The sequence below is a fragment of the Pygocentrus nattereri genome, chromosome 3 (assembly GCF_015220715.1).
Source record: "Pygocentrus nattereri isolate fPygNat1 chromosome 3, fPygNat1.pri, whole genome shotgun sequence".
Lineage (NCBI taxonomy): Eukaryota > Metazoa > Chordata > Actinopteri > Characiformes > Serrasalmidae > Pygocentrus > Pygocentrus nattereri.
The window spans coordinates 15,207,529-15,221,927 of NC_051213.1; the positions used below are offsets into that span (position 1 = coordinate 15,207,529).

Consider the following 14,399-nt stretch of genomic DNA (forward strand, 5'->3'; position numbering starts at 1 on the left):
CTTTCAGTTTAGGCTACTTTTACCAATTAATGTAAGACATAATTTTATGCGGAACTGATCAAGTAAATTCAATGCATTTTTTTTAGTGAATCCTCTGGCCAAAGGCGGTATCCTGCAGTTGCTGCAGTCTACAACAAACCCCTAATTACACTCTGAAACATACTTCTGCACAGCTGTCTGAGTTGGAGGCCACTCCATGCTGAAAAAAATGAAAGAATGATCTGGCACAGTGCCAGCCTCTCAGTCCTCATGTGATTGAAACTGGCCCAGGAGCACTGCCCTGACCTGTCAATCAAAACTGCTGCGTGTGTATCAGCCCAAGAGCTTCACTCATCACTCTCAGTCACTCCGCCCACCAGCCACGTTGATCAAAATCGGAGCCAATCAGACTAAGGTGACACTTTTGTCCAACTGGCTGGTACAGTGAGCCAGGTGGCCCATGAAGCTAAGAGTTGCAGAGCTGTTGAAAATAGACTATAGTTTAGTACAGATGGCCAAAACCTGTTTTTCAGTTTCAACAGAGTGATACTTAAAAAAAAAACATGGACACATTCTTCTCTGTAAGTTTGCCAGTACCTTAACTGCACTTCTAACCTGAATATCAATCCAGTACGTAAGCATGCATTCTTACTTACTTATTTACTTACTCCCAGAATTATTGGCATAGAAGTTTGGCAATCTTTCTAGAGCGCACTATATGCAATTTACTACCTTTAAGGATAGAGCACTCAGTATTTGGCAGCATTTTCATTATAAGTAAGATGAGCCTATTTACATTACACTGTATGTCAAAAGTGTGTAGAACCCTGTTTATTTAATGTTTCTTCAAAAAGGTATTTTTTGAGTTTATTCCTCCTTTGTTGCAGTAACAGGCTCTATTCTTCAGAGAATACCTTAGTCTACATGAACATTGCTGGTAGGACTTAATAGCATTCAGCCACAAGAGCATTAGTGAGGTCAGGTACTGATGTTGGTTCTGGATCACAAATGCCATGGATGGAGCTCCATCAATTACTGCTGATGCTTAGCATTGGACATGATGATCTGCTAGACATTTCCATTTATTCACCCACCTATTCACCCAGTTCCACCTGACCAGACCCTCTCCTCTCTTTCATCAGTCTCTCTTTTCTTATCTTTCTCCATCCATCCACTCTTTTCATCATGCCTTCATACCTTTGCATCTTCATACACCTTTAGCACTCTGTTCCTCACTTCCCCACCCTGTAATGCCTTCCACCAATCTACTCTTGATCCCTGTCTTCCCCTCTCTCTGTCTTTCTCATGGTGGGCGGCCTCAGGGTTGTGGATGACACAGCGGTGGAGGAATGAAAGGAGCAGGGCCTGGGCGTTCCTCTCCAAACGCACTATTAAAGCCTGCGCTGTACACAATGAGCTCACCCTAATTCAGCTCAGATGTACATCCTGCCCGCCTGCAATCTCTTCTTCTTCTTCTTCTTCTTCTTCTTCTTCTTCTTCTCCTCCTTCTCCCTCTCTCTCACACTCCCTCTTCCTCTTTCTCATACAAGATATGCCATTGTACACCTAATGTTGATTAACCTGGGAAGTGAATATACCTTCTTAATCATAAGTCATTATAATCACCATCACAAGATTACATGATTAACTATACAAATGAACAAAGTCTGTTTTTCAGCAGTGAAAACCCACAATGGAAATCTACTTCATCAATTAATTGTTGTCATCAACGAAAAAATTCTACTTAAATCTACAATATTCATGTTTTAGCCCTTAATCAGAAGGAGTGGGAAAAGGTGGGAGAAGCAAAAAAGCATGACTGCTCCCTGCATTAGTTAAGGAAATTAGAAAATTAACCCCTTGAAATCCAAGGGCTTGAATCCTAAGGTATGGCCAACAAAGCAAACTGTCTGAGTTACTAAGAGTGACGAGCAATCACACATCGACAGGTTGGGAGAATGAAACTAGAGAACACACATTTAGTGGGAGAAAACTACTGGGAATGACAAATGTTTCTCTTTCTTTTTAGGTCAAAACTGTAAGCAAAGTATTGTTCCTCATTCTCTCTGATGGCTCTCTCCCTCTTTCTCTCTCTCTCTCTCTCTCTCTCTCTCTCTCTCTCTCTCTCTCTCTTTCTCTGGCTGCTGTGCTATTTCAGCACTTCCTCTTTACTCATCAAAAGCACCTCAGGATGTTTTCTGTCTCTGGAGGTGTGAAAACAAGCATGCACGCAGAGTTGTATGCAGAGTCACACACACTCAAACACACACACACACACACACACACACACACACACACACAGAGAAAGAAAGAAACAATTGTGTGATTTCAGTGAGTGAGTAATAAATAGGAGCTGTACTTGAACAACTTCACACATGGTGCTACACTCATTAGCTTCCTAAAGGGTTCCAATCAACAAGCTGTAAACCTCCCTTACATTATTTTGTAATATATGTAAACAGTAAATTACATTAGCAGTTATAGTAGTATTACACTATTTTGTATAAAGGAGCTTTAGAATGTTGGGTATTTGAAGTGATAACTCCACTCTATGGTTCATGGTGTTAAAGAAGCTTTACAGCTGAGTGTTTGTAGCACACACTCACACATACAAACACACACACACTCTCTTACAGAAAGCAACTGTACCGTACATGCTGATCTGACCTTACCATCACCTCTGAACTCTGCTAAACTGCACATGCTGCTGGTAGAGCTCCTGTGCAAATAATTGCCTTCATATTTTAGCAGCGGTGAAGAACTTTTAGGTAGAGTTCTGCATAAAAAAGTCTTAAAGAGCCGATACCATGGAAAACAGTTTGATGTGATAGTCAAACACTGTTAGTTTTAAAGTTTTAAAATGCACTGTTCAATCCCGTACCCATTGAGAAATCAAGCAAAAAGAGCCTTTTTAAAAATATTTACTTTTGTAATTTCACTGTGCAAAAGTCAGGCACCTAAGCACATCATTTAATCCATTTAAATCCAGGACTTACTACATACTTAGGCTTACAATTCAGTAACTACAGGGACTTCAGTGCAAACTGGCTGAGCTATTCTTGAGTTACAGAAGTGTGTAATAAAACTTTAGGCTTGCTGCTGCCTTAAGGGATCAAAATCTGGGTGTGTTTTTGCGTGTAATTTCTGATATTAGAATACATGCAAATATACAAAAATACTCTAAAAAGTAATATATATTGGTTCCATATATAGATTGGTAATATATATTGGTTCCAGTCTCCTCAATTCTCCCAGCCATTACAAAGATCAAAGATTGGTTAAATTCCATCACCAGCACACAATTTATTTTAATGAAGGATTGGTAAGCCAAGCCCCACACTGGATAATCACTACAATTAACACTGAGCTGCAACAAGGAGTGGTTTGAAAATAATTAAACTCCTAAACTGTAACCATAAAAATGCCAAAACACAAAAGCAAAATATCTCCTCATCTATTCCGTACATGTATATTTGAAGTCTTAAAGAGTCCAAAGCAAGTTTTGTGAATTTATGCCCATCTATTTAGCTCGATCTCCATCGCTTAGCTTGCTTTGCCTATTCAATCACTTGGGACAACCATGTCATGTTTTATATCACTTAAAAGCTTGTGTCCTATAGAACATAACTAGGATGAACAACTTCACAGAAAGATTTCTTCATTTCACTGGATTTGGTCATAATTAAACAATAAATCAATGAGATTCCAACAATCTGTTCCTCTATGATTCTCCATGATCTGTGTTCACAATTGAATATTTTAATTCTAACGTCATTGAAAAGGTAGATGTTTGGTTTCTATAAGTAAGTAAATGAGTAGATTTTTAATTAGAAAATGTATCACTTCCTATCTAACTGTCATTTACCATTTATTTGAAGTTTAAATATCAAAAATCTACAGACAAAAGATTCAGTATGATACCTGTTGTTTTAAAAAAAAAAGTAGTATACTGTATTCACATCCTGTGGTCTCTTGACTTAAAGGCACAGTAAAACAGCCTGTTTAATTCTAAGGGATAAAGACAGGTTTGAAAATGAGCTTGTAACCATAATTTGTGACCAATTTTTGGCACATAAAACTTCAGAAATATTATGAGTGGATCTGGGAAGATAAATTAAATTGAGAACTATAAAAATAAGGAGAAAAGAATTTAAGCTATGGGAACCAGTAGAGAGCAGAGTCACTGCAGTGTCAAAAAGCCAACTCAGGTTAGAGATGGAGCAAAAGTGTTTACTTTTGATGAAGCAACTTGTGGAGTGGGCTGCTGAATATATGCCAAAAAAAAGATTTCAGAAATTTCAGACATGCTGTAGTCAGGCTTCAGCTGGTACATACTGAAGTGGCAGTGTCTGGCGTGCCATCTCAGAGACGCATCAATGCCATCAATACATCTAAAATGAAGGGTCTAACTTCTTTAATCTACAAGCACACAGGCTTTTATAAAAGTGCAATTTGTGATTAGGTAAAAGGTTTGTCCAGGACCAGCCACTACTTATTTTACTGCTGTTATGTGTGCTAACCAGATTATGTGCTATGTGGTTGAATAAGCCTTATTCAAAGACTATAAGTAAGCTGTCAAAGCCTCCTTAACCTCGAGTGTTTTAAGGCATTAATCATACTCACTTTGTCCATTACAAGTCATTCATATGCTTCTTCCAAATCTCTTTTACATTGCATATGGCACTGGTTCATGTTTCTATACAACGCAACCCCCTCCTGAAGTGGCAAGAGAGGTTGAGGGCCTCGTACAGTGTTTTATCTCATACGGTTGACTGGCTATGTCTAACATATTTAGCGCTGACACAACTCAGAAACAGATGTTTGCAATTCGAAAAGTCGAGAGCATTCAAATCATTTGGACACCCCTTTTCCCCCCACGCTGGATGATAACGATAGCCATGACGCTCAGATCCTCTGTGTTGTGTTCTTTTCTTTGATTTTCCTGTGTTTTCTGCTGGTTTGTGTCAGCATGCGTCTCTGAGGGTTCTCTTGTTCAGGGACAGCGCTGGTGTATGCTGTGATAGGAACCGCTGGGGGAATATAGGTGAACCGTATGGAAAATGTGAGGGGGGATGGGGATCCTTGGTTTCACAGCTGCAGGCCTCCTGCCTAAGCAGGCTGCTTTAAGGAAAGCCAATCTTAATTGATTCCAAGCCTGAAAAACTCTTTAGTAAACATGGTGGAGCAGTGAAAATGACTTGTTCTCCTAATTCAGTGGAGGCTCTTTACTTCACTTGGTGTCCACAGCCCAGAAAAGCCAGAAACCAGATGGAGTAAGCATTAGTCCACTGCAGCCATTAGTGAGTATATAGATGATAATGTCCTCATTGAAAAAAGGGTCAAAAGGCCAGTCTGAGGAACAAAGACATCTGCATGTACATCACATGTAATCCAAACAAAATTTATGTGCATGTACAGAACAGTATTTAGTGTCAACAAAAGGGTCATTTTGTTGTGACATGAAAGCACATCCCAGAACATGTACAAAGATGCTGCTTGTGAGACTGATCGGAGTCAAATAGAAAATTTGATGATTATTCATCCATTACATGGATTAGTGGTATTTACCACTGCTTTCAATCTGATTAAGCTCAGTTGATTTATACTCAGTTGATGATAACAGGGTGCAGGTCTGTCAAGCAACAGATCCACAGAACTACAAAGCTCAAAGTATCCCCGCATATCCTTTAAGATTAATAAGTCAAAAAGAAGCCTGCAGTTTAAATGGTTAAACCTGACCAAAATTAATAATCAAAAGTGACTACTAAAACAATAATATATAAATCATCCAGGTTGGTGACTGTGGAATTGAAGTGTGGTCCCAGACACGGTACTTTAATGAGATCAGGAGTAGGTGTCATTTTGACAGTGCTAAGTATGTATCAGCTCACACACATATTCAAGCTATTTAGTGTAAATAGCAGCATCACACAAAACCTTGTGTGAGAAAGTGGCAGAAAGCACAGGCATATGAGCCCAAAAAACAAGGCTGTGAAGGTCTGTAGACATACCGGCAGGCAGGTAGCCATGTCTGTGGAAATGTCCACCTCAGCAGGAAATGCCCAGCAAGGAAACCCCTCAACACTCAAACGTTACTTCCTGTGACCTAAAGGCCTGTCCAGGATGGGGGGGGGGGGGGGTCAGTGAACATCCCTGATCATGGCATGCTCCTCTAGCTCTTCCTGTTCATCAGAACAGTGGCCCTGTTCCTGGGTCACACTCCCTCTGACCTGTTGGAAGTGCTTCACTCTCAACACTGCAGCTCAATGTTTCGACCCAATGAGTGAATGAAACACTTATGAAACATGCTATGCTAAAGCTCATTTAATCAAACTCAGTGCTACTACCAACACTTACAAAATGATAATTGTGATTCCTCTAATACATTCAAAATAGCAGCGTAAGACTTGACTTCAAGTCTTTTCCTGCTTAGTACTGACAAATCTCATCCTCTGTGCATGCTATAAACTGGAGCCTGTTCTGTCACTTCATAAACTCTCCACATACATTTAGCTTCTGCTTTTGCTGTTACAACTTTCAGACAAACAGCAAGACATTTTTACAGACACTACAACTAACAGCACTGTTACAGCCCTCTCATCATACCTAATGCTAGACCACCAGTCATTTATTTAATTTGATTAATTTTAGATTAGATATAAGATGATCCACTGGCAGTTGGAAAACTCAAAGGAAAAAAGGTTTCCAAAACTCCTAACCACAACAACCACAAAAAGCTTTCATTTTTTCAGGCATAGCAGAAAACTAAGCTCATCTTTTCCTTCCAGATCTGAAAAAATCCACAGGTGTTTCTGTTCATCCTTCTGTGAGAAGATAACTCAATGCTATGAGCCTGAAAGGATGTGTAGTTCTCCAAATGCCACCCCAGAGCCCAGACCTCAGTACCACTGAATGTGTTTGGGATTCCATGGGTTATAAGAAGCAGAAAATACAACCAACTGAACTGTGGAAAAATAGCGCAGATTTCTTTGAAAAACTTAAAGCAAGCGTCCTGAAAGATTAAATACTGAATATTCAAAAAAATCATATTAGTAACTGCTTATTAGTCAACTACCCAATTACTTTTGAGCCTGTGAAAAAGGAGGGACAACAGAAAAAATGTTTGTAATTCCTAAACGGTTAATGCAACGTGTTACACTTCAGGTGTAAAGAGGCAAAGTTACATATATTGTGTCATTGTCAAAATACTTATGGACCTGCCTGTACATATAGGCCTACATACAGGGCCTTCAGGTTTGGGTTAAAAGGTCTGTAACATTATAAGAGCATCCAGAGGATTTTTATTTCCACAAATCATTCAGTGACTAACTTAATTATTTCCTTGGGACTTAAATTATAGCTTGTAATATTATTATTATGTGTCTAAAGCAAGTGAATGAGGAGGCAGATGTGAATCTTAAATTAAGTTGTACATTAAAATGGAGCTAACAAACAGCATTTTTATTGCTGTTGTGACTGATTTCTTTCTCTTTCTCTCTCTCTGTTCTTTTCTCTGGATGAAATTCCATCTCAGCCAGTGAACAAAAGCCAGTGTCGCCCCGTCAATCAAGCTGACTGACAGACCTCCCATCCAATATTCACAAGCTGTCCCATCTGGGCATCTGCCCCCGTGATGTCTCGACACTGACACAGAGAACACATTGTGCACTCCGCTAACCTCGCAAAACGGCCCGACATGCTGCAACACACATACATGACAATCGCTAACTGTAACTCCGACCCTCCCCCAGACCATGTGTGTTTGTGAGTGTGTGTGACAGTGATTGTTTGGGAGCAGTAAGGATGGAGGAGAACAGCCTGTTTGACAGATATGTACAGCCACAGTACTTCAGGGGCCACACTAGTACACTGAGTGCTGGAAAAAAAACCTAATTTGTTATCCTGGTAATGAAAACAGTTTTGCCTTTTGATGCACTTTTAAATCTGCACAGACTTTCTTCATTGCTGTGTTTAAAGGGAGCCAAAAGTACTGTAGGTGAATCAAAAGCTTGCTAATGTGAAACACTGTAACTGGCATGGAATCAAAAGTTTGCAATCAAGATTTTCAATATTATGAAACAATTTAGTTAGCAGATAAAGGTATAAAATTATTAGAATATGCTAATCCTGTGCTTCACAGACCTCAAATAATCAGTAGAGAGCTGGGAAGCTGTAGAAAAAATTAAAACATTTGAGAATGATGAAGAGAGCTGCAGATAACACTAAGTCTGAAAGCTGCACAGCATTAAGAATGAAGTAATAATATTAATATGCAAAATGCCTCAAATGTTAAAACTACTGATGACATCATTAGACAGATTACTTAAGCAAAAGTGATTGTAAATAAATATTTACAGCATATTATTTATCATTTACCTATTCTGTTCCCAAAACCTATAAAACACAAAAATATATATAATTTAGCTTAGAATATTTAAATCTACATTGCTATTCTATGTAAAGGAAAAAAAACAAAATTAAATCGGGGATGGTTGCTGGCTGCCTCACCTCCACTGCATCTGTCCTGACCCTCTAATCCCACTCAAAAACACTAAACCACGCGCACTGAGCTGGAAATGACACTGTGCTATTCCTGCTGCACATTATTTGTGTGTTTGCGTGTGTGCTCTCAGGTGATGATTATGTTGCAGACAGGGCATATTCTGACGCACAGAGTGAAAGAGAGAGACAGAGAGAAGGAGAGAGAGAGATCAGCAGTGTGGAGAGTGTGCTTGCGCAAGAAGGGCGTCAGCCCCAAAAAGTCGATATCCCCACCAGAGGAGCACTACTGATGTCATAAGTGTGGGACACACCCAAGCTGGCCACACGACAGACCCCTCAACAACCGAGACCACTGAGAGACAGACAGACACACACACACACACACACACACACACACACACACACACACTTGTTTTTATACAACACTGTTGCATATTTATATTGCATACATATAGATAGGCGCGTGAGAAATTTAGAATTTAAAAGCTATTTATCTGGGCTATAAGCATATCAGAAATAATATATACACACACACACACGCACACACGCATACACGCACACACATATATATATATATATTTATACACATAAAATACATTTTTATTTACAAATAAATTAATGGCATTAAGAGTTTCTACATAATTTAGTTCCTGAAATTCAAACAAGGTAATTTAGAGTAGTTTGATTTAAAATGGTACGTGTGGAGGAACAACTCAGAATCTGAAGATTTTTTTACAGGTAAGACCAGTGAACCTACATGTGTCTTCTGAGATTTTATATGTAATGTTGAAAAAAAGCTAATAGTAAAATAGTGTTAAATCTGGTAAAATAAGACGTTTCCTTAGAGGAACAATTCTGCCTTACAACACTCTGCATGTGCTGCTCTGCCATGAACTGAATTATATGAAATATATCTTAATGAATGAAATATGTTTTAAACTAAAATCCTATCTTAAGACCATTGTAAAACAATCAGACAATTTAACTGTAACCACTTAGTGTAATAACAAGCAGTTCAGATGTCAATCACCACCACTGTGAGCAATACTGACTTGGTATATTTGACAACAATGACTTTGTTTACATCTGAATGAAGATTGACGCAATTCTCATTTTAAATTGTGTTCCTTTCCAAAAAAGATACAATTTTACTATATGCAATACTATGTCCCATATGTATTATTTGTAACTATCTATGCATGAGAATAAACCTAACCCCAACATCAACTTCAGTAACCAAAAAGAAATAGTTTTGTTTTTTTAGTTTAAAAAAGATTCAGTGCTGAGGTTTGTTTTCTCTCTCTTGTCCCTTGCTTCAGCACCACTTTTTAACACTTCAGTTACAATGAGTTTAAGAAATATGCTGAGAAAATCAGGAGCTTACAAAGTGCCTAAACTCAAAATGAATGCTGCATTCTTTGACTCTTGAGGAATGTCGCTCAGAGACATCTTACCCTTGGCCAAGCTGATTAACTATATTTTCCAGATAATACATTTGAATAAGGCAGAATGTTTTTACTCTGAAAACCTCTCATTTCTCAACTGGCTAGCCAATATGACTCTGTCTGTGTTTATTGTGAATGTGTGTGAAATGCTTAACATCTTCACAGTGACCTAATCCCGTCCCTAGGGAGACCCTCTGACATGCAGGGCTGTGTGACAATGGCCTGCTAACACAAGACACACACACAGCACAGACCATGGCACAGTGCTACGATTACCTCACACACCATAGAAGACAATGCATAAGAGTCAATCCCCCCAAACAAACACAAACAGACTGTCCCACCAGCACCATGCACAACATTACAGACAGCAACGCACCAATACAGAGAACTTGACAAAGAGCAGCAGCACAACTACAGTAAGAAAAGGAAAACGCTCAGTTTCAATGAGATCATACAGAAGTTTTAAATGACATAAACTGAGATTGAACCTTTCAAAAATGCACAAGGAAGCACAGAACAACGTGTTATTGCCATGACGACCAGAAGAGTCTAATAAAAATATATTCCACTGTAGCCATATCATAAGAATGTCAATATCATATGGAGTCTTTTAAATTAAATATTGACATTTTTCAATAATCTCTGCCTGTTTGGAGTAACAAAGGTATTTTATCCAACTTTGGCCATTAAAAGGCTTTAAAGAAACACATTCAACACATTCAACTTGCTGCTAACAGCGACAAGTTGGTCCCTAAACTAACAGTACTGCACCATTCATACCGGAAAAAAAGTCCACCCTAAAAAAAGCAAAGCAATCAGCTGCACAGCTTAGCATAAGTAAACTAAACTCATTCAACTTCACCTGCTGTGTAAACTCCAACCCACACCTGTATAACTAGTCTGATTTCTTCCACTAGTTGAGAGCATAGTTTAAAACATTTACATGAGCAATAATTTATTTGTGTTCTTAAATGATTATCACTAGTAGTAGTAGAGTAGTAGTAGTAGAAGTTACAGTTATTTTCATTGATAACATAAGCGTGTAAAAAATGTATAATTTAATATTATTTCTCTTGTTGCTTACTGAAACAAGTGTCAAACATGCTCATTCAAAACTTTGCCAGAAACATAATAGAACCTTTATGATTTCAACTTAATGAAAAGTTATTGTTGTTTAATGGAAGGAACTATTATATGGAAATAAAATTTTATTTAGAAATAAAAAAAAAGAAATTGGTTATTTCTTGATTTTGAAACAATTGTAAAAATGTCAGAATTGCAGACATGTTGATTTCAAATTCTAATAAAATATCCCCTTTCAATGTAAGTCAACTAACTGCAATAAAATTTCAATAATAAAAATTCACTGAACTTCAAATAGTAAACCAACTAAATATAAGACAGCTTTTTGTTCTGCTAATCTATTTTTTAGAAGTTCAATGAGCAAGTTTACTTCCTTTTAAAAGATACTAATTATTTTACAGTGTACTTACTAACACAAAAGTGGTATAGACTGAAATTTAGAATTTGCATTTCTCACAGAAGCCTGTTTTAATGAGCTAAGAGCAAGAACTAATTCATAGTGAATGACACCACACTTTTATTATTTCAGATCAGCCTCCTGCAGAAGAGTGGCAGGGCTTTTGGGATGAGAATGAAGTTGTCTAGCACTCACCCGATCTGTCTGTTGGTGGAGGGTGCCTGAGTGATGACGGAGCTGGACTGAGGTGAAGGCAAGGCCTGCTGTATCACTATGCTGCTGTCATGGTTGGCCATTCTGCCATGTGATTGCTGGTGCTGGCTGTTTGCCTGCCCATGAAGAGCAATGTTCTGCAGAGAAGAGAGAAAAGATGCACATCAACTTGTTTGTAATAGCACTTAGTCAGCATTAATTCAACTTGAAATAAAAAAACATTTTCTAAATGAATTTCTACTTTCTAATTCTAAACTAATTTCTTAACTTTTGATGCTAAAATGAGAAATGTGTGACAAATGTATCAATTGCTGAAAATTTGTAGAGAAGGGCACAAAGCCATGGATAGGTAACAGAAAATCCGATGCGACCAAACACCGGATATCAAGACTATTTCAGACAAATTTATATTGTTATGATTCATTCATAATGAAAGCCACTGAAGCTACTGATAGACCTTGGGGATTTTGAAATACAGTACTGTGCAAAAGCCTATGTAAAAAGTAACAAGAATGTCTTGCTTTAAAAAGGTAGTTAATATCTTATGAGTTAGAACAACTCAAGACCTCAATTACATTGCAGACATTTAAATGCATAGACGTTAAAATGCATTATCTATCATCAGTGCACCTGATTAAATTGAATAAAGTATGGGTTAGCAAAACCAGGTGTTGGATAAGCCTTACAAACTAGATGTGCATTTCCTGAAGGAACTGCGAGGGTGCTTGAAAAGAGCTGCAAGTGTGTGTGTGTTTGTGTGTGTTTCTGTGTAGGTAAACAACACCTCCTTTGGTATTTGTCTGTTTTTGTGTGCGGAGTCATTCAAATTAACTGTCACTCTGTTATTATGCAGCTCTTAGTGGAGAAGCCTTGTTTGAGTCCGATTTGCACCCTCTGAACAGTCATAACTCGGGAAATGTTTACTCTATCGCTTAACCGGATAGATGGTGTGAGATAAGACCCTTTGAGGATTATTTTAGTGTATTGATGAATATGTTGTGTGTATTGAGAAGAAAATGTCTGAGGTATGACAAGTTAAACACAGAGAAAATCTTGAAATAAGCAGATTCTGATTTTGAGAAATTTACATGGGAGTGAATTTGTCAGTTTTCTGTGCCTAGTGCCAAACAAATGCTCATAACTCTAAAGCTAATTGATAAAATGATGAGATATTAGGAGGTTTCAGAAATGACAAGTTTCTCTACCATTTAAAACTGAAACAGAGTTTCTAGGTGAAAGTTGTGAAAGGTGGAAGCGCAGTTTGAATGGAGTCTGTATGTTAAGCAGTTCAGGCTGTATTAATCGTAGAAAAGTGTGGAAGAAGAATAAGAAGAAGTATGAGAGATAACAATAGAGTGCTTTTTCAAACCCTCTAATAATGTGAGTGTTTTAGTAATCCCTGTTCAGAGGCCCCTACAATGTTGTTTCTCTACACTGTTTTTTTTTTTTTGAAGGAGCTGCTTCCTTTCAGTTTTCATCTGTGGTTATGTTGTTATTGATAGATTGATATTGATGAAAAGTGCTCTTTTATTCATAGCTTTATATCTATATTCATATTTGTTCATAGCTGTGTGGTGCATTTAATAATCTGATAACATTACATCAGTTTGTAATTGCTTCAATTGTAAATAGGAGAAACAACTGTAATTATCATGTTGTTAAATAATGGGCAAAAGGCTGTGCCAAGATGTTACTCTATAGCACTAAATAACATCTGACCAATGGTAATTTTAAAAGAACTGAAAAACATAGTAATAGTAGTACTAGAAAATGTTAAAGAATTATGGATGGCAACTGTTCTGATCCCTACAAATCCATTTGCTGTAGATTCTCTGATCATTTTCCAAAAGCATGCTCTGACTTTACACATATTTCTGTTACATGATATACAATACAAATAAACAGTGCTGTGGTCACAACATTGTACACTACACATACATACTTTGTCCATTTCCTGAGAAGGTGCTTTTTGGAGGTTTTCTCTTAATAGTATAAATCTGAGAAGTGGAAGCGGGAATGGGGAAGTCAGCAGAGATGTGTTCCACTGAGGGACACTCCCACTGAAAGGAAGACGGCATCTGTTTCTTTGAATCTCAACACTGTTTCTTAAAACTAAGCTAATGTCCAGGTTGAAATTTAGGTGCAGTACTGTGGGTCAGGAGCAGGCTTAAGAAACACCACTCAGCAATGTACAAGAATAAACTGTATGTCCAAGAACAAAAAGTTTCAATGAACATTAAAAAAAAATAACCTGGAAATGCTTGCCCAGGCAGACTTCATCTTGCAATTTCTGGGTGATTCATAGAAGTTCTGTTCTTAAACCTCTTGAGAAAAGCTTCTTGCTGCTGTTTTGGGTTAGGGGATTCCAGACAATCATATAGAATTCCCCTCTTCAGCTTTGGGCAATATCTTAGCTAAGCTGACTTATGACTTAGCATTGGGTGCAAACTGTAAGCCAAACAGGTAAACTCCTCACACCTCCCAGACATCAGCTGATCTATAGCAAGTCTGGCCAACAAAGCTTAAGACGGTCTTAAAGTGCACGGCTATGGTCTGTCTCATATTAGGGGACCACGACAGGTCCAGTTATAGATAGTCACATCCACTGATACAATGATGTGAAGCAGACACAATGGTTGACAATGACTGTGCGATTACTTAACAGACATCAAAATAATCACTTCTTACTCTGTGAGACACAGACAATGGTCGACTTTGAGGGTTTGACTTTTGCATGCTGTGGTTTAAATGCCACATCTATTAGATCTGAATCTAAT

At 38.0% G+C, this 14,399-nt stretch overlaps 1 protein-coding gene across 3 annotated transcripts in view; it reads right to left on the reverse strand.

The window, feature by feature from the left end:
- creb5b (cAMP responsive element binding protein 5b) overlaps positions 1–14,399 on the reverse strand; it is a 92,580-nt gene that overhangs the window by 47,254 nt on the left and 30,927 nt on the right. For all 3 annotated transcript variants that reach the window (XM_017721079.2, XM_037537168.1, XM_017721080.2), the window contains one exon: positions 11,605–11,759. In XM_017721079.2, the coding sequence (XP_017576568.1) occupies positions 11,605–11,759 (155 nt within the window). The remainder of the gene's footprint in view (positions 1–11,604; positions 11,760–14,399) is intronic.